The sequence below is a fragment of the Mercenaria mercenaria genome, chromosome 3 (assembly GCF_021730395.1).
Source record: "Mercenaria mercenaria strain notata chromosome 3, MADL_Memer_1, whole genome shotgun sequence".
In the NCBI taxonomy this organism is placed as follows: domain Eukaryota; kingdom Metazoa; phylum Mollusca; class Bivalvia; order Venerida; family Veneridae; genus Mercenaria; species Mercenaria mercenaria.
In genome coordinates, this window is record NC_069363.1 from 62,403,594 (window position 1) to 62,424,452 (window position 20,859).

Below are 20,859 nucleotides of genomic sequence, written 5' to 3' on the forward strand. Positions count from 1 at the left end.
AATAAAATAAAGATGCTATGATTGTCAGAAATACGCTTTAACTTTGGTAGCGGGATAAACCCGCAACCAAAAATGGTGTCCGGGCATTACTATCGAGCATGTTAAAATTTTACGTTCTACAGACGCCTTTTTGGGCCTCGCTAATTCCCCGCGAACGTGAGTCATTTCACAGGGAAAACCCTAAACTGGTAATACCGGAGCTAAGGTATGTATATATGCTAATCGTTTTTATTCTTGATATTGTTTAAGCTTTTTCGGACGAAGTATATATGATTTCTGTCCGGGGACTACTCGCGTGCCAGTAAAGGACCAAGCAGACATACTTTATAAGAGTGTTTTTGAAATTAATCATAAAATTGTGGACGCATCATCGGGTATGGAATGAAGTTTAGAAATAAGTTTATAATCTTTAGTTTCAGTTTGGAAAACCTGCACTCCTGATACCCCAGTATGAATGTTTACTAATATATAAATGAGCCGCACCATGAGAAAACCAACATAGTGCGTTTGCGACCAGCATGAATTCAGACCAGCCTGCGCATCCGCGCAGTCTGGTCAGGATCCATGCTGTTTACTAATGGTTTCTCTAATTGCAATAGGCTTTGAAAGCGAACAGCATGGATCCTGACCAGACTGCGCGGATGCGCAGGCTGGTTTGGATCCATGCTGGTCGCAAAGCCCTTATGTTGGTTTCCTCATGGAGCGGCTCATATAACGATATTATCTAAACATGTGGCTTGTTAAAATATGATACCATTGTCAGCCCACTGCAGTGCGTCTCAGCAATGTCCGATACGAAAAATAAACATCTCGTGTTTTAACTTTGTCATAAAATAGTGAGAAAAAAAATGTTATCCCATATAGATCTCAGTAGGTTTCTTTAAAAACAATAATAAAACATTTGAAACAAATTGTGTTCATCTGATAACAGAGAAAAGACGTTAACAGTGTGTTATTTTATTGCAGCTAACCACTTACACCATAAGTAAACATATATAATAATAAAATGTAAAATCTGATTAAAAAACAAAACAAAATTCATTACAAATCCTTCATTTCAAATAGTGCAAATATGGTCATAGTGTACATAATGTCGGAGAAACGTAGAGGACCCGTAATGACCTTCGGCAATTTCCGTTCATTTACGTATTCTCCGTATATCAGTTCGGCATTTTCCGGTTGTTAAAAAAAAGGAATTCCTGTTATGGCCGAAAGTTGCCGAAATCGCATACGAAGAAAATACGTAATTACACGGAAATTGCCGATTGTCATTACGAGTCCATTACCTTAGAGAATAAGCACGCCCTCGACGTAAAATAGGTCCAGGCTTGTTTCAAAAATATATTCAGATCCAGATCCTGTGCAATTGTTATCACATAGATCGCTTGAGCCCAAGTTATGGCTTAATTCTGAGCCTAAAATTCTCCGGTAGCACTGTCTGGTTCGTCGGAATGCATCTTCTTTCAGAACAATAACTAATATTTATGTCTAATAAATGATACCATTTAACATAAATATAAACTGCATTTCAAACAAGTTATTGTGTGTAGTGATCATAGTTTTTTATGCTATAAAAAGGGTTTCATCCCGAACATCCCGCGTGACGTGCTGAGTGTTTAAAATATAAAATTTCCTGTATATTGCTTTAAGTAAATGAACCATGTCAGATGTTGAAAATGATACAAAAGCCTAGGTTAATGATGTTTTTTTAAAGGTTGAATGCAGACATTTGTCATGTTTGATTTATTAGCCTACATCTGACCTTCGGCTTTTTGACCTGGTGGTTTGTCAAAGGTGTAAATACAACACCACTCAAAACTTAGTAAGACCATCCCTTTATTCACCAAATCAATAAGAAATTGTTTTCTTCCCATTTTCGCGAAAGATTTTACGCGATCACGTCGAACTCTTACTTATATGCACTTTTATCAAAACAGGCTATTCCTTTCCATGCAATTCAGTCTCGCGAAAAAAACTTCTAATATTGTATAAACATTCAACATAGCTTTGACCAAGATTTTCATTTTCAACCATTAACAAATAACCTATGATGGTGTTTGTGTAAAAAGGCTTATCTTGGATATACATCGTTTTAAACCCTTACCCTGCTAAATTTCTATAATGAACTTGTCCATCTTTTAATTTGGACAGTACCATTAACTGTTAAAAGGGTCGCAAAAACAGAATTAGTCGTGTCCAGCATGATAAGGGTTAATAATCATCTCAGCGATATATCTTTTTGATAAGAATCACTAGCATTCAATAGCACATACATGTATTTATGGAGTTAGTTGTATTATCTAAAAAGGAACTTCAGTGATGAATGATTACCGGAGAAAGAATGTTTTCGGATAAGATTTAAAGCGTCTAATAGATCCGAAGCTGGATGCATGTTAGTTATTGGATAATATACCACGATGTTGTATTAAACTGTGTCTCACAAAAATGTACAAAGTTGTAACACAGAACTGCACAATGTTCCAAAGAAAACTGTATCGCGGCTTTTAATCAACACAGTTGTGTGTCAAAAGTGTCCGTCTCTTAGTAAAACTAGCTGCAGCACTGCATTAGTTTTCAATGCTTTGTCATAAAAATGTACGTGGATGTTAGGCCCTATGCACAAACAGGTGTGATGTAGTACACTGTTAACTGTAGGCCTACCACTTAATGAATCGCCGAACTGAGACACGCATCACAATGTCTAAAAGATAGTGTGAAGGTATGTAACAGTACCTAAATTGTCTACGATAGATTACACATTCTGCTTAGTACAGTTAATATATATGCAAAATGTAGTCAAAATATTGACAACTACAATATTCTGACATGTCATAGACGATTGTCAGATTCAAAAATAAACGTTTACAAGCACTCCTCTGAGATGCATCATTTACAAGCGCTCTGTGACATTGAGTTCAATATCCCTTGTAAACATTGGATTGCTCATTCCACCTTCCTTCTCTTTTGGTGGGATTACGTCGTCTGTTGATCCAGTGCCTTCACTTCCTGCTACATTAAAGGTATGTTCCTGGTCGAACTTTTCCAAATCTGCCTTCGAAAGTTTCTCAACTATCCCGGCACCATATGAATCTCCCAACACGTTAATGGCCGTGCGAAATCGATCCCTAAAATATACCCCAGAAAATGTTAACGAATGCTAAAGATATAATGCTTGTGTTAATATTGTTTGGTACCAATCGATGCCGTTCAACAATAACTTGGTTAAAACAGTATTTACTGAAACATATGTATTACATACACATACATATTAATGTCATAGAATTAAGGATGAAGCGATAAGCTTGTGTTAATTTTTTCCTGCTTACTGAAAATGTTATTTATTCAACAACAAAATTTAAAAAAAAAATAACTGCATTACTTCTAGCCTGGTCAGTTTACTTCATCTCGGGCTTATTTCGAGATGTTCTTTAGAGATCTAGGTAATACTCTACAAAATGTTAACTTACAAGAACCAATCGATGGCGTAAATGAGCCTGATGTCGTCGATTGGTAATCCAACAGCTGTCAACACTATTGCCATAGTAACAAGACCAGCAGACGGTATACCTGCCGCACCAATAGCTGCTGCAGTAGCGGTCAAACTGTCAAAATATTATTGTAGTACTTGTACAATGGTAGATAAATGTACTAACAATTGCTGTTAAAATTCGTAAAACATCATAAAATCAAGACATATACCCATATAAGTCAAAGTAATCCAGTAATTGGTTGGGAACCGTTTTAAGTGTAAAAGTAGCCCGCCCGCTTAGCTCAGTAGCGGAAGCGCAGATCTATGGATCTCGGAGCCGTGAGTTCGACCCTAGGCAAGGCGTATGTTCTCCATGACGATTTGATGAAAGACATTGTGTCTGAAATCATTCGTCCTCCACCTCTGATTCATGTGGGGAAGTTGGCAGTTTCTTGCGGAGAACAGATTTTTACTGGTACAGAATCCAGGAACGCTACTGAAAAACTGTTGAAAAATGGCGTTAAACCCAAAACGAATTAGTGTAAAGGTCCCTGTCAACTGACCTGCAGGGCATAAGGATTTTAGCAACAGGTTATTATCCAGTGAAGCCTGGAACTATAAATTTTAGGTATAGTCTATGAAGATATTAGCAACCTTTTTATCTGAAAGATCTAACCTTTTTGTCACAATCTGTACTAGGTATTGTGTGAGTTTTTCTCAGTGTATTAAAAAAAGCTTGAATATCTGAAGCCATTTCACATACTGTCAATATTCGGTATTTTATACAAAACTATGTGAATTACTTGACACATTTTTGAACAGTATGAAACGTGACTTACCTGATAGTGATAACCTCTCCAACATTGAGAGTTATACCATTGACCTGTGCAATAAAGATAGCAGCCACTGCCTCATACAGTGCCGTACCGTCCATATTTACTGTAGCACCAATAGGAGCAACAAACTTAGCCACCCGGATGTCGATCTTGTTTCGATGTTCCAAACATTCCATGGTTACTGGTAATGTAGCGGAACTGGAACAAAAACGTATCATATCTACTATTACTTTGTCATATATTTCTAATAACTGTAATGAGACGTTCTACATTTAAAGGCCTATAATGCCAATGTGACTGCCACATTTTTTGTTTTAAACATAAAATATATTAATTTCTTGTTAAATACTATTTTCAGTAATTGTTTTGTCTAGTATTTGTCAAATGTTTGAATACTGATTTACACAGAAGAGTGTTTTATTGAATACATTGTTTTAATTACCTCCCTTTACGACTCTTAACTGTTTCAATTCATACGCAGTATTAAAAGTAGTGCTTTTGTTACCATAAATCAATGCATAACATCTATGTTCATCTGTTTTTAACCTTAAATTTAAAGCCTTATAAATGGGACTTTAAAATCGGTTTGATTGTGAAGTCTTTATAAGATAATGCATTTAAATATTTGCTAGACGACAAAACTGGCCAATCATTCCCTAATCAAATGGATATGAAGATCGTACAGTACGTTCTAAATTATAGAAAAACACATTCTTGTATTTACAATTTTGACTTGGTTGGAAGTGATATTAAATACTCTTATAACTCTTTCAGCAATTATATTGGTTACGTGTACGTTCGGCAGCTATTGTTTGATATACAAAAGAAAGTTGAAAAATAAAATGAAGTGAATGAGCAGACGACATACCTGGAGGCGGTTCCCCAAGCGGTAAGCAACGCTTTAAGCATGTTATACATGAATACGAATGGATTTTTCCTTGCCGCTACGAAATAGACGAGGGGCAGTACAATGAAGCCGTGGACTGCGAGACCAGCCAGAACTGTAAGCATGTAATATCCAAGCTGTACGAACACAACATTGGGGTCCTTCATTTCTATCAGCTTTGTGGCGACGAGGAAAATGATACCGATTGGAGAATACCTGAAATTGGTTCATAGAATATGGCCAATGCTATGGCGGCTGTAAAAAGGTTCCTTGTACTTGGACTCATTGTTGATATATTTGATAATCCTTTGGTTAATGTATAGGTTATAGATTTTTGTTTAGGCCAGTGCAGGGGGCTTGCGTACCGATGCACTAATAAACTATATCTCAGCGGGATTTAAGTCCGCTATTATTTACTTGGATGCGATCTATGCTTCCAAAGGATCCTCTTTAATTTTCATTAACTACCATGACATTGTCAGTTTTTTTTTTCAGCGTCGTGTAATGGCTATAAAATGTTCCCGTATACCTAGGCTCACTTCTGATATATTTTCTGATCTTTTGGTATATGTGTAATAGAGTTCCGTTTAAGCCATTGCTCGGGGCGTGAGTGGTATTGCGCATTTCATTAACCCTTATCATGCTGGACAGGACTGATTCTGCCTTTGCGACCAGAGTAGGTCTTGATCAGCCTGCACATCCGTGCAGACTGATCAAAATCTGCACTGTTCGCCATAAAGTCAGTATCTTTTTGGTAAGCACCCCTTTTAAGATAATGTTACTGTCCAAATTGAAAGACGGACAAGTTCGTTTTAGAAATTTATCAGGGTAAGGGTTATTTCTCATAAACAGGCTCAGTAAGTCCAAGTCTGCTACTATTTTCCTTTGCGGGGTTCTAACTTCTATGCTTCCAAAAATGCGGGGTATTTTTTTTTTTGTGGGTGGGGGGGGGGTTGTTTTTATATAATATTATATATATAATTATTATGTCTATTCACGAGAGGTAATGAAACGTGCAGCAGCCCTCACATAACTAGTATAAGTTTGCCAATAACAGTATGTAGATGATCCAGTTTAATTAATGTGAAACCATGCACGTTAGATTAGATAACCATCCGCAAATTAAACTCGAATATTTCCCCTGTAAACATTGAATGTTTTCATTAGAAGGTCATGGACATACTAATAAGCTTTGATAATGTGGCAGTTGAGTCCAATAAGTCTAGGGATGTTCAAAGATAATCCGTCATAGATCCATTTTAAAGTAAATACTGGATTTACCTGTATTGGAAAATAACAGTGTCGATTGTATTGAGGTCAGCTGCCACATTATCAAAGTTTATTAGTATGATAGGTTTAAAAACTTGGTATGGCAGAGAATGCCATTGAATGTTTTCATTAGAAGGTCATGGACATATGATAGGTTTAAAAACTTGGTACGACAGTAGTTATATATATGGGGGTGCGAGCTCAATTTTGACCCCCCTGACCCCTTGACCCTATTCTAAAAAACCCAAAGTCAAACAATTAAAAAACAAAAAATAAACAACTTTTCATAGTACTTTATGAAAACCTATAGTAAAAAATGATTAAACACTTCCACCAAATATTCCCAAAACCGCCAATTGCAGCAATGTGGCGTCGCTCCCAAAATTGAAATTTTTGGGAAACGTTGCAAACAAAAATTTCAGCCAATCAAAAGCCGCCATTTTTCTGCCAAGGGGCAAAAAGGACAATGTCTGCCAACTTGGCAAATTTTTTTGCAAAATTTTTGGGAAAAATTTTGGCGTTTTTTATTTTTATTGATAAAATAAAAATTTTTTAAACTTATTTAAAATTATAAGTATATTAAAAAGGGGCCCCCTAAAAATTAAAACAGGGATATCCAAAGTTTACTTTTTTTAAATTTTTAAAAAAACCCCCAATATTGGAACTATATAACTTCCACAAAAGTATAAATGAATTTTTTTGTATATGTTGAATCGCAAAGGGAAAATATCAAACTTTGTCCTTTCTTTAAAAAAAAATTTAATTTTTTCTGATATAAACATTCACCGCCCCGGGCCCCAAATTCACCGACTAGGGTGTTATTTTTCACTCCCGGGGGAAATGTTCCGTAAAACCATCTTGCCACCCACCTAAAAAAAAAAGTGAAACTTAACATTTTCCTTCTTGGGGGTCGCGTTTAATAAAACCTGATACATTATAAAAATTCCGTTTTTTTTGACTAAAACACTTTTAAAAATAGCCCATCCGGTCAACTAGTTTTTAAATTCTTTTTGTTTTTTAAAAATCTTTATAATCACGACATTCCAAATTTTCCAAAAATCATACCAAATAGCCACATCTTTACCAACTATATTATTATATTTAAAATAAAACCAACACCTGAAACGAAATTTTTTTTTTATTTTTATAAAATATTTAAAATTTTTTTTTGGCTCGGGTTTTTTGATTCACCATAAAACCCTGAAAATTAAAAAAGAAAAACTTCACGTGGCTTAATTTTTCTATTCTTTTCCAATTCTTCTTTATTTTTTTGTCTTTTTTTTTTAAGTTTAAAAAATTATTTCGCTAAATCATCAAGTCGTTTTTGTGGCAATCAGAAGCAATAAATTGTCAAAAACGCCTTTGTTCTAGCAATTGTGTTTTTTTTGTTTTAAGAAAACTTTTTTTATTTTTGTAATTTCTTCACATTAGGGAAAATTTCTTCGACTTTAGGGGTTTTTGCTTTAGTTTTAGCAAAATTTACTTGGGTATTACATGTTTGATTTCCTTGTTTTAGCTGATTTTTCAATTACAGACCAAAATCATTTATTATTTTTTTAATTTTATCTTTAAAATTTTTTAATTGCTTTTTTTTTTGTTTAAACTGATTTTTTCAACTACAAGTCCAATCATTTATTATTTTTTAAAATTATTAAAATTTTCATAATATCTTCTTGAAATTTTTTTTTGTAATATTATTTAAATTTCTGCAAATTTAAATTGTGACGGTTGCAACAATACTAAACCTTTTATCAAATTTTTGTTTTTTAAATCATCTATTTAGAAAAAATTTTTTTTTTAAGGTTTTCTAATGCTGTACATGATCATCCCCTCTTTGGGAAGCTCCCTTTTTCCAAATTTAAATTTTAAAATTTTCGCAATTATTTGAAAAGTTTCGAGAAATCTTGATTCCCTTTGTCATTTCCAGTTTTATTTTTTTTATTTCTTTTCGATTTCTAACTGAAACAATTTTGTAACTTTTTCCACTTCAATAATTTTGCTTTTAGTTCTTCTGTTAATCAACACTTTTAATTCTTAAATTGGGGGAAAAAAATGTTTAAATAACTCGAAAAAACTTCTTTTATGTTGCACTGTAAAATCAGTTTTCTTTTAAGTTTTTTTAAATAAATCAACCGTTTTCATTCTCTTAAATTTTTAAACCTTTTAAATTTGATTAAATTAATAATAAATTTTCTTTTTAAAATCTTTTTTTAATTCTTAATATTTTTTACTTCTCTTTCTATGTTTTTTTTATACTTTTGTTTTCTTCAATTTTAAGTCATCTATTACACTTGAATTTTTTTTAACCAAACCGTTTTAACTGCATCGTTGGGTTTATCGGATTTCCTAGGTTATTATTTCATTCCCCCAATCAATGCCTTTCTTTGTGTATCAAGTTCCTATTTCTGTGAAGATATGATCCTTTTCCCCTTTTAAGCTTTTTAAATTGCTTTTTAGTACTACACAAAAAACATATCAAATTTAATTTAAAACTTAACGTCAGGTTGATTAATTTTGTTTTAATCAAAAAAACCCCAAAAATTTTTTATATTTACCAAAATTTTTTTCAAAACCCTTTTTTGCAATAAATAAAAACCCATTTTTTTTGATTTGTTGCAACAAAAGATCACACTTAATTTGTTCACGCAAACCATTTTTTTCCTTTTTAAAACCTGTTTTTAAAAAAAAAAAAACATTTAACGAACCGGTTTTTATAGAAAACACAAAATAAAAAACCCAACATTTTTTCGCCGAAAAAAGAACAAAACTTTTTATTTCACAAAAAAACCCCCTCAAATACCAACTTTTTGTTTTTCTGAATTCAAACCACAAGTTCTTTGGGGGGATCACTAAATATCAATATTTCATTTGGATCTACTTTAATTTTTTTTGCAATTTCATTTAAGGATTTATTTAAATCTGATTTTTAGTGTTCTATTTTTTTTAAGCATACAAGAAAATTACAAAATTTTAAATAAGGGGTTTTTTCGAAGTAAGCTAAGTGATTTGTTTTTCCAACCCTGACGATCCACATTTTTAAACATTCAAAACATGAACCGGGCATAAAAGGATAAAATTTTTAAAAAAGATTTTTAACTTTTTTTTGTATCATTTTGGATTTCCATTTAAAAAATTTTACATATTTACATTTTTTACAATATCTTCATATCTTAAATTATTTTACATATTTTACATTTCTTACTTATTATATAAATGAAATCAAAATTTAAATGAAATGAAAAAAAAAAAAATTATCGGCAAAAGATGAGAGATTTTAAGAAGAAATAAAAAAGGAAAAAAAAAAAAGCACAAATCGGGAAATGTACACTGAAATTTAAAAACCCAATTACGAAAAAATAGAAAGTCAAAAAGAACAATTACAAGTTTTTAAAAAGCAACCGGGAATAAAACAACAATTAGGTTTTAGGTTGAATGAAATAAGCTCAAATTTGGGGGGGGGGGGGGGGGGGGGGGGGGGGGGCAGGAATATAAAAAATACAGGAAATAAACAAAAACCACTAAAAAAGAAATTAAAAAAAAAGTCTGAAAGATTATGAAAGAGAAAAAGTTTTAAAAAATGGGCTTCACCAAAATTTTTGGGGAATGAATCTGTTGAACGGGTTTTCTAAAGATGAATTTAAAAGATTAAAGATTATGGAAAAAAAAGAGGGGGAAAACTAAAAAACGAGATACAATAAGAATCAAAAACGGGGAGCAAGACCGAAAGAAAAAAAAATACAACAGTAATTTAATGTTTTTTGTGATAAGTGTTTTAGAAAATATAATATTCCAAACCGCGAAAATATTTCCTTTTTAAATGCAATGAATCAAATCCAATAAAATAAATGAAGAAAATTTTTAAAGCTACAATAGATAAGTTACTGAAAATATTAAAAAAAAAAAGGGGCCCAAATAACAAGCAAATCAAGATCAAAAGATCCAAATAAGAAAGAAGCAAAAGAATTAAAACGTAAACAAGGGGCAACTGAAAAGTACAAAAAACGTTTAATTAATTCTTGGTAGGGAGCTTATATAAAAAAAAGGAAAAAGGAATAAAACATAAAACCCATTAAGTTTTTTCACCAAAGGACAATAGGTAATTTAATTATTAACTTAAAAAACTTAGGGCCAAATAAGTTAATTGCTAAGGAAGAATAACTGGAAAAAAAGTCAAAAACACAAAGTTGATGATGATTAATTGTTTGATTAATAAAAGATAAACAAAAAAAAAGCTTAAATTCATTCAAAAAAAATATTTAAAAAAATTACAGAAAAGTCGGGATACCTATCAAAAAAAGATCTTAAAATTTTAAAAAAAAGTAATTGGGGGGACAAGGTATGACTTTGTCCATGAATCAAAAAAATTGGGTTTAATGACTTGGAGTTAATTTGGGGTTCAATAATGCGGAAATAATAATGAAGAACTAAAAAAAAAGGTATTTAGAAAATTGATGAACTTTTAAAAAAATGAATTCTTTTTTAACCAAACAACATGAAATTTTATATAAAAAATTTTTCTTGAATTTAGATTTAATTTAAAAAGATTGTTTTGATAATTATAAAAGGAACAAAAAATAGTTTTAAGTTCAAAACAGTTAAAGATAATAAAAATAAACCGATGTTTTTTAACAATCAGTTTTGTCGTTCTTTAATTTTAATAAAAAAAAACTACTTTTGGGTTTTGATAAAATAACCTATGCCCAACCTTGGCAAATTTTTGGATGAATATCAATAAAAGAATTCGTTTAAAATGGTAAAGAATGGAAAAATCATTTAAAAAAGGTTCTTACGTTACACAAAATTAAAATTATATTGGGGAAACATTAAAAAGAAATGGTGATTATGAATTTGATAATCAAAATTTGCCCCCAAAATTTTTGGAATTTATTTAAGTATTTTAATTTTTGATTTAAATTTACAGTTAATTTTAATTTGGTTTTTGGAAATAAAAAATTTTCATACATTGTTTGGATTTGAAAAAAAAAAATTAGACAAAACTGAAGGGGGAACTACAACCCCAAAATATAACTAACTCTGTGGATACAATTTCATTCATTGTATTTTATTGAAAAATTCACTTGTTTGATGGAATTTCAGCGATTTTAACTATGTTTTAAAGTACTGCAGATTTCCCCAAGAGCTTATCCTTTTACAAAAAACCACAAAATTTGGAAAATTTGAAATTAATAAAAAATTAAAAATTTCAATTAAATAAATAACAGATGTTTTTTGGTAAAAATTAATTTAAAATGAGGTTGAAACAATTTTACACTAATTTTAAAAGAAATTAAATTTAAAACAAAGTTTTAAAACTTTTATTAAAATTTAGTTTTAATATGTACAAAAAAGTTATGAAAAAAAAAAGGGAAATATTTATTTATTTTGATCTCACACAGGAAAAAATCAACACGAACAGGTACTTTGACACTTTAAGAAAAATTTTTTCAAGCGGAGTTGCATCTTCAATTCACAGCGGAAAAAAAGTTTTGGGGAAACAGCAGGAAAAGCAGCACTTGAAAGTGGAAAAAAAAAGGTTGGCACAGAAGTTGGAAATTTAGCTGCAGCAAACTTTTGAAAAATTTAAAAAGAAACCTCCCCGGGGCATTTTGGAATTTAATTCCAAGGAATTACAAAAAAAGAATAATAAAAAAAAAATAATAAAAAATAATGATAATGAGGAGGATATCTATGAAATAAATAAAAATGTCAGATCGGGGATTTTACCGGCTGGAATTTCACCAACAAAAACGTATTAAAAATTTAAATTTATAAAAAATAAAGTTTTAACTTTAAAAAAACTAAAAAAAAAATAAAATAATAATAATATAACATGTTAGAACAAAAGAATTTGGAAAAATATAAAATTAACTCCTTTTAAATTAGATACATTTTAAAATATCGTCCTGGAAATAAAATTAACAACAAAAAAAGGGAATCTTTTTCAATTTGATAGAACTCATATTTTGATTGGTTTAAGGTTTTTTTGAAGAAAGTTTTAAAGTAAAAAGCTTGCTAAGGTAAAATTTAGCTGAGGAGATAAAATTGCTTTAATTAATAAGCAGCTTCATTAATTGATCTTTTTGGGGTTTTAAACAAAAGGGAAAAAATTGTAATGATTGTAATAATTTATCAAAGTAAAAATTAAAAGAGTTTTTTGAACTATTGAAGTTTATAAAAAATCAACTGAAAAAATAGTTTATTTTTTTAAACAACGCTAGCACTAAACTCGACCCCCCAAGCTAAATAAATTGGGGTTTTGTTTCTAGGAAGTTTTTAAATCCAAGGGGAAAAGAGATAAATGCTAAAATTCCATTAAATAATTATTCTTTTTTCAGGGTTTAGAAACTAATTTTTTCCCCCCAAGTCAAATTCAAAAACACTGCAGCTGACAATGATATAAATTAATTTTTAGAGCTAAGTGCGAGCTGGTAGAAATTGGGTAAAAAAAAAAAAAAAATTAAAATCTAGGGGTTCCACGTTTTTTTTAATGAATTTGGGTTTTGATCTAATTGCACGAAAGTTTTAAAAAAAGCAAGATGGAAACCCCTAGGGAAATAAAGAGCAACAACTGATACACAAAAAAATAAAAATTTTTAAAATAACGGCGGGGTTTAAAAAAACCACAACATGTATTTGTTTTTTTACAACGACCTGAAAAAAGTAATCAAAGAACATAACCCACATTTATTAGATACATTTAAATTTAATCCAGATAATGTTTAATTGCATTTTAGCTCCTTCGTCTTGAATTTGAAAAGGTGTTTTTTCCAAAACAGAATACACAAGTATATAAAAGAATATATGTGAAAATTTAATTTTTAATTAAAAAAAAATAAAAAGATTTGGGAACCTTTTAAAATCATAAAATTTTTAAAAGTTTGTTTGGGATTGTTCTTTTTAACTTGGAAAAAAAAAAGGAAAAATACAAAGATCCAAGCAATTACATTAACAGCAAAAATTAAAAAACCCCCAGCAGCAAATATTCTGTTTATGCAATTGTATTTAAAGAAACATTGAAATAAAAAAAATGGAAAGAACTTGTTATTTTTTAAAAATAAAATAAATTTTTAAAATAAATGTCATCAAATTAATTGAAATAAATTAAACCCAAACAGATGGAAAAAAAAAAAATTTAGCACAAGCTTAAAATAATAAAATTCCACATATTTAGTTAAAACAGAAAAATTTCAGGAAACTTCCCTTTACTTTTAAACAAAAACACAAATTAAAAAATTAAAAAACTTTGAAAATAAAAAGGGGATTGAAATTAAAATTTTCAAAAACCAAATGTCCAAAAAGGAAAAAAATTGAATTTTTAGGCTTTGGCGGTTTGTTAGGAAAAACAATTTTTTCCAATGGCAGCAAAAAAGCTCCAAAAATTTTAGCCCCTCTAGGGGATTTTGGGGTTTTGTCTGGTTAAAACCCGTACGGTGTTTGAAAAACTTGGGAAAAGGGATTATTTTAGTAGCTAATGAAAGAGAAATATGATACACCATATCTTACACCAAACAAAAAAAGCAACAGTAGGGTCTGGAGTGATTAAAAACACAAAAACAAAAAAAGACGGGGCTTTTTAGGATTTTGGCTCTAGCTAGGAATACCTTTGTAACATCTTTTTTAAGGGAAAAGGGCAGGCAGGTATCAGATTTTATTCACAACGGAGACCTTACAACGAATTCCTGTAAAAAAAAAAAAAAATTTTTTAAACAAACCAAACTAACTTGAAATTAACAATGGGTAAAAACATTAAAAATTAAAAAATTTAGGGAGTGTTAGTAGAAATAATTTTTTAAAAATTAAAAGAAAAGGACGGTGGGAATTTTTTAAATTTGGACCCCTCTGTTGGGCCTGGGAAAACATTGGGTTGTTTTTTAATAATAGTACTTCGATCCATTTGGACTTCCCCCGAAAGAATAATTAAGTAAAAAACCAAATTAAAAACCAAAAAAAGTTTAAAAAAGACAAAACAAGACACTTTGCGGATATTATTGTTTTTTTTTTTTCATAAAATGTTTCAAAAAAAAAGTACCGTGAAACAAATAAAGAAAAAAAACTAAAAAATTTAAAATCAAAAAGAAATAACAAAAATTAAAATTTTTTAACTAAAAAGGGCATGTAAATTAACTGGAATAATTAATATAATGGGGAAATTCAATAAAATAAATAAAAAAAAAATAAAATAGAAAGATGGTGTCGACACAAATTTAAAAGAAAAACCCCGTGTTTTTAACAAGTTTTTAACCCCAAAATAAACCCAGGGGATTATTCAATGGAAACGTAATGCTAGTCCTGGTTTAGTTTAAAAAGGGAATAATGTAACAATTAATTTTAATTGCATCTAATTTTTCTTTTGATGCAATTAAAAAGATAAAGGAGAAGCTAAATTACAATTAAAAAAAAAAGAAAATGTAATTTTCCTTTAAAGTTAGATGTAAAAAAATAAAAAGAAAAAAGAAACATTTCATTAATATGCTAAAAAATTAAAAAAAAATGTGTTATTTATAATTTAAATTCTTTAAAAAAAGTTAAAAATATCATTAACAATTTATGGTTCTATAATTAATAAAAACTTTTTAAAAAAAACTTTAATAAAAACTTAATTAATTTAAAAAAAAAAGCTAATTAAAAAAACCAATCAAGAATATATCTTTTATCGTCATAACATGAAAAGATGTTTTATTTTTTAAAAATAACTGGAAAAAAATTGTGTTTTTTCAAACGAAAAACTTTAAAAATTGGGTTTCTTTGGGGTTGAATTAAACAAAGTTCTTGAATTTTTATGAATTTGTTTTTTTTTAACAACAAGTTTTTGATTCCTTTACATTTTTTAATGTTAACTTTTGTTTTTAATAAAAGAAATACATTTTACTTCTTTTAAACCAACAAATTTAACAATTACACACCGGGGCCTTTACTTTTAAAATTTTTCCCAATTTCTTTTTTGTTGTAATCAAAATAAAATTTGAATTTCAACGAAACACTTTATCAAAAAATCTTTGTCCCTTTTAAAAAGTCTTTAATCATCTTTAGTTTTTATTTCATAACATAAATGAACGGTCTAAAAAAAAATTTACAATTTCCCTCGAATTTTCCTTAAAATAAATTTTAAAAAATCAACATTAAAATTTTATAAATCTAAATGCACATTTTCCAAAATAACAAGGCTGTTTAATAACAAACTTTCTTTTTTTTATGAATACCAAACAGGTTAGAGTTAAACATCGTTGAATAACAAATGAAGGTTTTTGGGTAGTATTTTAATAAAAATTTTCTCAGAGTTAATTTAAATTAACCCCTTTCGTAAATTCTCCATCGCTACCGAATACAAGTTGTTCATTTAAATTAAAAAAAATCCTTTTCAAAGAAATTTTTTTCTTTAAATCTTTTTGAGTATTAAAAACAAATCTTTTTTTAAACCCAAGGGGCTTTCGTCAAAGTTAAAATTTTAGTATTTTTGACTTTTTCCCTAATTGTGTAATAGTTCAAGATTTTTTTAATGAACCATAATTTTGTTTTTTTATTAAAATTTGGACCAACTTCTTTACATTACTTTTTTTCCCTTTTCAAATTTTGTTTTAATAATTTTTTCTAAATAAAAGCCATTGATCTGGGATTTTAATTTTTTCAGGGCTAAAAAGGGAAACATTATGGGTTTTTTATGTAATTCTTTTGGATATTTAAGATCACATTCAACTATAAAGTTACTTTTCCTTTTGCAATTAATTTTTTTAAATTGTTTTCGGGTATAAATTTAAAGTTTTCCCGAGGGTAAAGGTACACATAGCCCCAAACCCAAAATGATTTGGGGTCAAGGGACATAATGATTTGCTTTTTCTTTTAATTATAATCCCCCATAATTTTTTTTTTGCTTTCTGTATCTGTTTGAAATATTCTTTTTCCTCCCCTATCCCTTTTCAAAAAAAAAATCATACAATTCATATTAAATCTAAATTAAACCAGTCATTTTAACATTTCTCCCCAAACTAACCCAGGACTACTAAAAAATGACAAGGGAAACTAAATTTGTAACTCTAAAAAATAGTTTTTTTCAAAAATTTGGGGAAAACATCAGCTAAAATAAAACGTCTTTTTAAAAATAGACTGATATTCTCCCCGGTTTTTATTTTTTAAATTTTTTTTCCCAAAAATTTTTAGCATTTCGATTCATTATCAGAAATATTAGTTTTTATTTAAAAATTAATAAAACCTTCTTTTGAAGGTAAATTTTGTTTTTTTAAATTTTTTAAATGAACCCAAACAATGGATAAACACCTTTTTCTTTTAAAAATTCAACATTTTCACAATCAAAAATTTTTGAGATAAGTATTTAAAATTCTGGGAAAATTTTTTAACTAAGTTATCCAATGATTGAGACATAAATTGGAATAATCAATAAAGACCCAAATCCCGAAATCAAAATCCATATAACTTTTCCCTAATGTTTTGGAATAACATTTTTTCTTTTTTGAAATTTTCCCATTTGTTTTCTAAAAAATGACCGTCAAACCTCTTAAATTTTAAAAATAACAGGAATTTTTTGTGTTTGTTTAAAATTTTATTCATTTTGAGTGAGCACTTTCCCCAAAAATTTTCCTGTTTTAAAACAATGGTCACGGGCAGGATTTTTTTTTTTCCTTATATCTTTTTCACAGATTACAAAATTTTTTTTTTTTAAATCGGTTTAATCATTTTTTAAAACATTTGTTCTTTTTTAAAATGTTCTTTTAAAAATTTCTTTACAATATTCCCTTCCCCAAGCATTTTTTTAATAAACTTATAAACTCATTAGGACCTATAAATCTGGGTTGGTTTTGGGAATTTATCGTCAAAACAACAAAAAACTTCAAGCCGTAACCAAATCTATAATTTTGATATGGTAAATGTAACTTTTTTCCCAACTTGTTTTTTTTACAGAAATGAAATTCGTTGATGGAAAAACAGTTTAAAAATTTTTTTTTTATTGATTAAAAAACAGCATAAATTAAAAAAAGGTCTGCTAAAAACCCTTTTTGAAATTTTTAAATTGTACTTACTTTTCCCCCTTTGCTTTTTTCGGGCCTTTGGGTACCATTAATAGCTAAACAATTTTTGGATGTGTTCATTATATCTTTCTTGAGTAAAATTCTGTAAACTATTTTAAAAAAAATGTTTTTTTCTTTTTGTTTGGTTTTTTAAACAAATCAATAAAGCTTTTACCAAACTAATTGACTACAGTTCTTTAGGGCTTACTCATCACAGTTATTTTATCATTATTTTATCATTTTTTTTTATCATTTGTAATTTTCAACATTCACAGGTTTTTTTCTAAGATATTTTGAATGTCAATGGAAAATACATTTTTTTTCAAACCCAAAAATATTAAATGATATTTCATTTAAAAATTCTATTTTTATTTGATTTAAAAATAACAGGAAATTTAATTCAGTATAATCAAGATCGTTTATATTTTTTTATAAATTTAAAAACCTTTTAAATTTTTTGTTACAGGAAAATTTTTAACTAAATGACACCATCAAAACATTTATTATCATCGTTCTTTTTAAATTTTTTAATCCTTTTTTTTGAATTTTGTAATGGTTTTGGAACTCAAAAAAATTTAAGCAGCCCCAAAGGGCTATCCTTATCTATTTAAAAAATGACATCAACTGACTCATTTTCCACCCCCTTTCCCTTAGAAATCCATTTCCAATTTTATTTATTATTTCACAAAAGCTTGGGGTAAAGTTTTTTTTTATTTCATTTGTGTTAAAATTTTTAAAGCTTTGATTGAAAATAAGCTGATTTATATATTTTATCATTTTTAACCATTTTTTAAAAAAAGTTATTTTTAAAACAAAATTATTTTTATACCTTTTAAAGTTTTTTAAGTTCAATTTTTAATATTTTAAGAGTCTTTTATTAAAAAATAAATTGATTTTTTGGATTTGTAAAATTAATTTTAATTTCAAATTTCTTTTAAAAATTGTTTTTTTTTAGATCCCGATTTCCTCTATATATTATATTTTGAAAAAAAAAACACTAAGGGAAAAAAAAAATTAAAAAAAAAAATAAAAAAAAATAAAATTTTAAATTATCTTTTGAAAAACAAAAATTTTAAATTTAAACTTTTTCCGCTGGTTTTTTTATTTTCCCCTTTTAACTTTTTTTTTTTTCCTTTTCAGACAAAAGTTATTAACCCGAATTAATATTAAAACTTTGGGTGCTGCATAATCTTTTATAGTTTTTTCTTCATTAGTGTCACAATCGGTTTTCAATAACTTTTTAGGATTGTTTCGAATATTATTTGGCCCGGACAATCACATAATTTTCACATTTTCTTCTCAGTTAAAAAGGGAAACCCCAGTTTCCATTCAAAAAAATTATTTTTTAAAAAAATAAGGATCTAAACATTTGTAATTTATCAAAGACATGATTTTTAATTCATCGCTAACATTTGATTTAAGTTTGATTTAATAACATTTTTCTTTTTTAAAAACTTTTTTATAAATTTTCATTGGGTTCTTATTTCCCTAAAGTGCTAAAAATTTTGGTATAATCATTCTATCTACCTTTTTATTAAACCCCTAAAATTCTTAAAGAAAAAAAATCTCAAAAACGCAGTAAAATTTAATACAGCCTTCTTTTTTTTACTTTAACCGTTAAGTTTAAATTCCTTCAATGCATTTCAAGGGTGTTTAATAATTTTTTCTTCTGCATTTCAAAAATATTGTAAAATACCTGAATAAATTTATTTGGGTCTTCTTTATTTACTTTTTCCAATCCGGTTTTTTTTAAAGTTTTTTTTATTTTTGGTGAAGGATTTTAAAAAAAATTTTTGTCGCAAGTTTTGTCTGTTTGTAAATATGTAATTACGATGGAACACGCCAGCAACTGCTACAAATATAGAATAGCTGGGAAAAAGGCTAATGCACTGAGCAACCAAAGAACCGCGTAATATTAACCCAGTACTTACTCTCCCACAAAATTTATAACTTTTTCTTAACAGCAGCTGTTTAGTTTAAATGGATAATTAATTTACCCATTGTTTTTATTCCATTTTTATTAGAAATTTAAATTTTTTTTGCTCATTTATATAATTAAACTTTTTATTCTAAATTAAAATTTTTTCAAGATCGCTAAAAAAGGAACCCAAAATTAAATTTTTCATTGTAAAACCCTTTCCCTTTTACTAAAGCTTGTTTTTTCTTATAGTCTCGCTAATAACTTTTTCTATTCTAAAAACTTCTTGTTAGTAGGTAAAAGTTTTTTTCATAAAATGAACCTTAATTATTTTACATTTAAACTTTAAAAGTGTATGTTTTGGGGTTTTATTTTAAATTTTTTAAATTAAAATATTTTCCCCTGTCCATTTGGTGATATCCTTTTTCAAATGTCTTTTTTAAATTTTACTTAACGAACTCGACACCAATTTTAAATTTTTCTTTACTCTTTGGGATCTTTTTAAAAACCATATAAATTTAAAATAAACAACCTTTATTTTAATTTTTACTAGCTTCGGGTTGGGGTTTATTTTTATACAAAATGTTTTTTTTTTGTTTAATTTAAAAAACCAAAACCCAAATTAAATAAATAAGTAAAATTATTTTCTGTAAAATATTTCCACATTATTCTTTTTAAACCTATTTAAAACTTCAATAACTACAGCCTTCCTTCATTAAAGAAAATACAAAAATCTTTTTTTTATTCAAAAATGATTCAACTTTTTATTATAAAATTTTTTTCCTTCATCTACCCAAATTTACTGAAAAAGCCTTCAGAAATTTTTTTTTTCAGATGCTTCAGTAACAAATTCTCCAGTTTTTTCTTTTAAAGGAAAAACCCAAGCATATTTACTAAAAATACAATAACGGGTTAACAAGTATTTACTCCTTTATTTAAATTTTTAAAAAGCTTGATTTAACTAAATCAGCGACCAAGTACATCAAAAACATTTAAAAACCTCTTTGTTTCCCCAAATTTTTTTTTAATTGGTTTGTGTAATTCTTCTCAATTCATCCTCCAATTTATTTTTGGGGGATACCCACCCCCTTTTCCCTTTTTTGATTTTTGTTTTTGTCCCAACCCAAGGTTTTTATTTCGTTTTAATTATAGGTTTCACAACTAAAGTTTTCAATCTTTCTCCAAATTTTTTGATTTTTGTTTTATTAAAAGGAAAGCATTTGCTTTTCACATGTACCCTTTTTTTTCTCGCGGGCATAGCAAAAATCAGGTCCATAAAAAACTGCTCCCGTTCATTGAAAGGGGGGGGCCCCTTATCTAGGGATTTTCCTGCCCACAATATTTATCCTGGAAGTGTTAAACCCTTTTTTAGGTAATAAAGGAAAAGCTTTGTGAAAAACTAAATTTCCCCCTGTACTTTTTTAAAAAACTTTTATTTCATTTTTCCCCCAAGATGAACA

General features: G+C 28.4%; 1 protein-coding gene across 2 annotated transcripts in view; it reads right to left on the reverse strand.

Annotated features, from left to right (window-relative positions):
- Positions 1–941: 941 nt before the first annotated feature.
- LOC123524557 (excitatory amino acid transporter 1-like) overlaps positions 942–20,859 on the reverse strand; it is a 39,409-nt gene continuing 19,491 nt past the window's right edge. For both annotated transcript variants that reach the window (XM_045302839.2, XM_053538722.1), the window contains exons 7-10: positions 5,174–5,407; positions 4,309–4,503; positions 3,468–3,602; positions 942–3,125 (exon numbers count right to left, since the gene is read on the reverse strand). In XM_045302839.2, the coding sequence (XP_045158774.2) occupies positions 2,891–3,125; positions 3,468–3,602; positions 4,309–4,503; positions 5,174–5,407 (799 nt within the window). In that variant the 3' untranslated portion in view covers positions 942–2,890. The remainder of the gene's footprint in view (positions 3,126–3,467; positions 3,603–4,308; positions 4,504–5,173; positions 5,408–20,859) is intronic.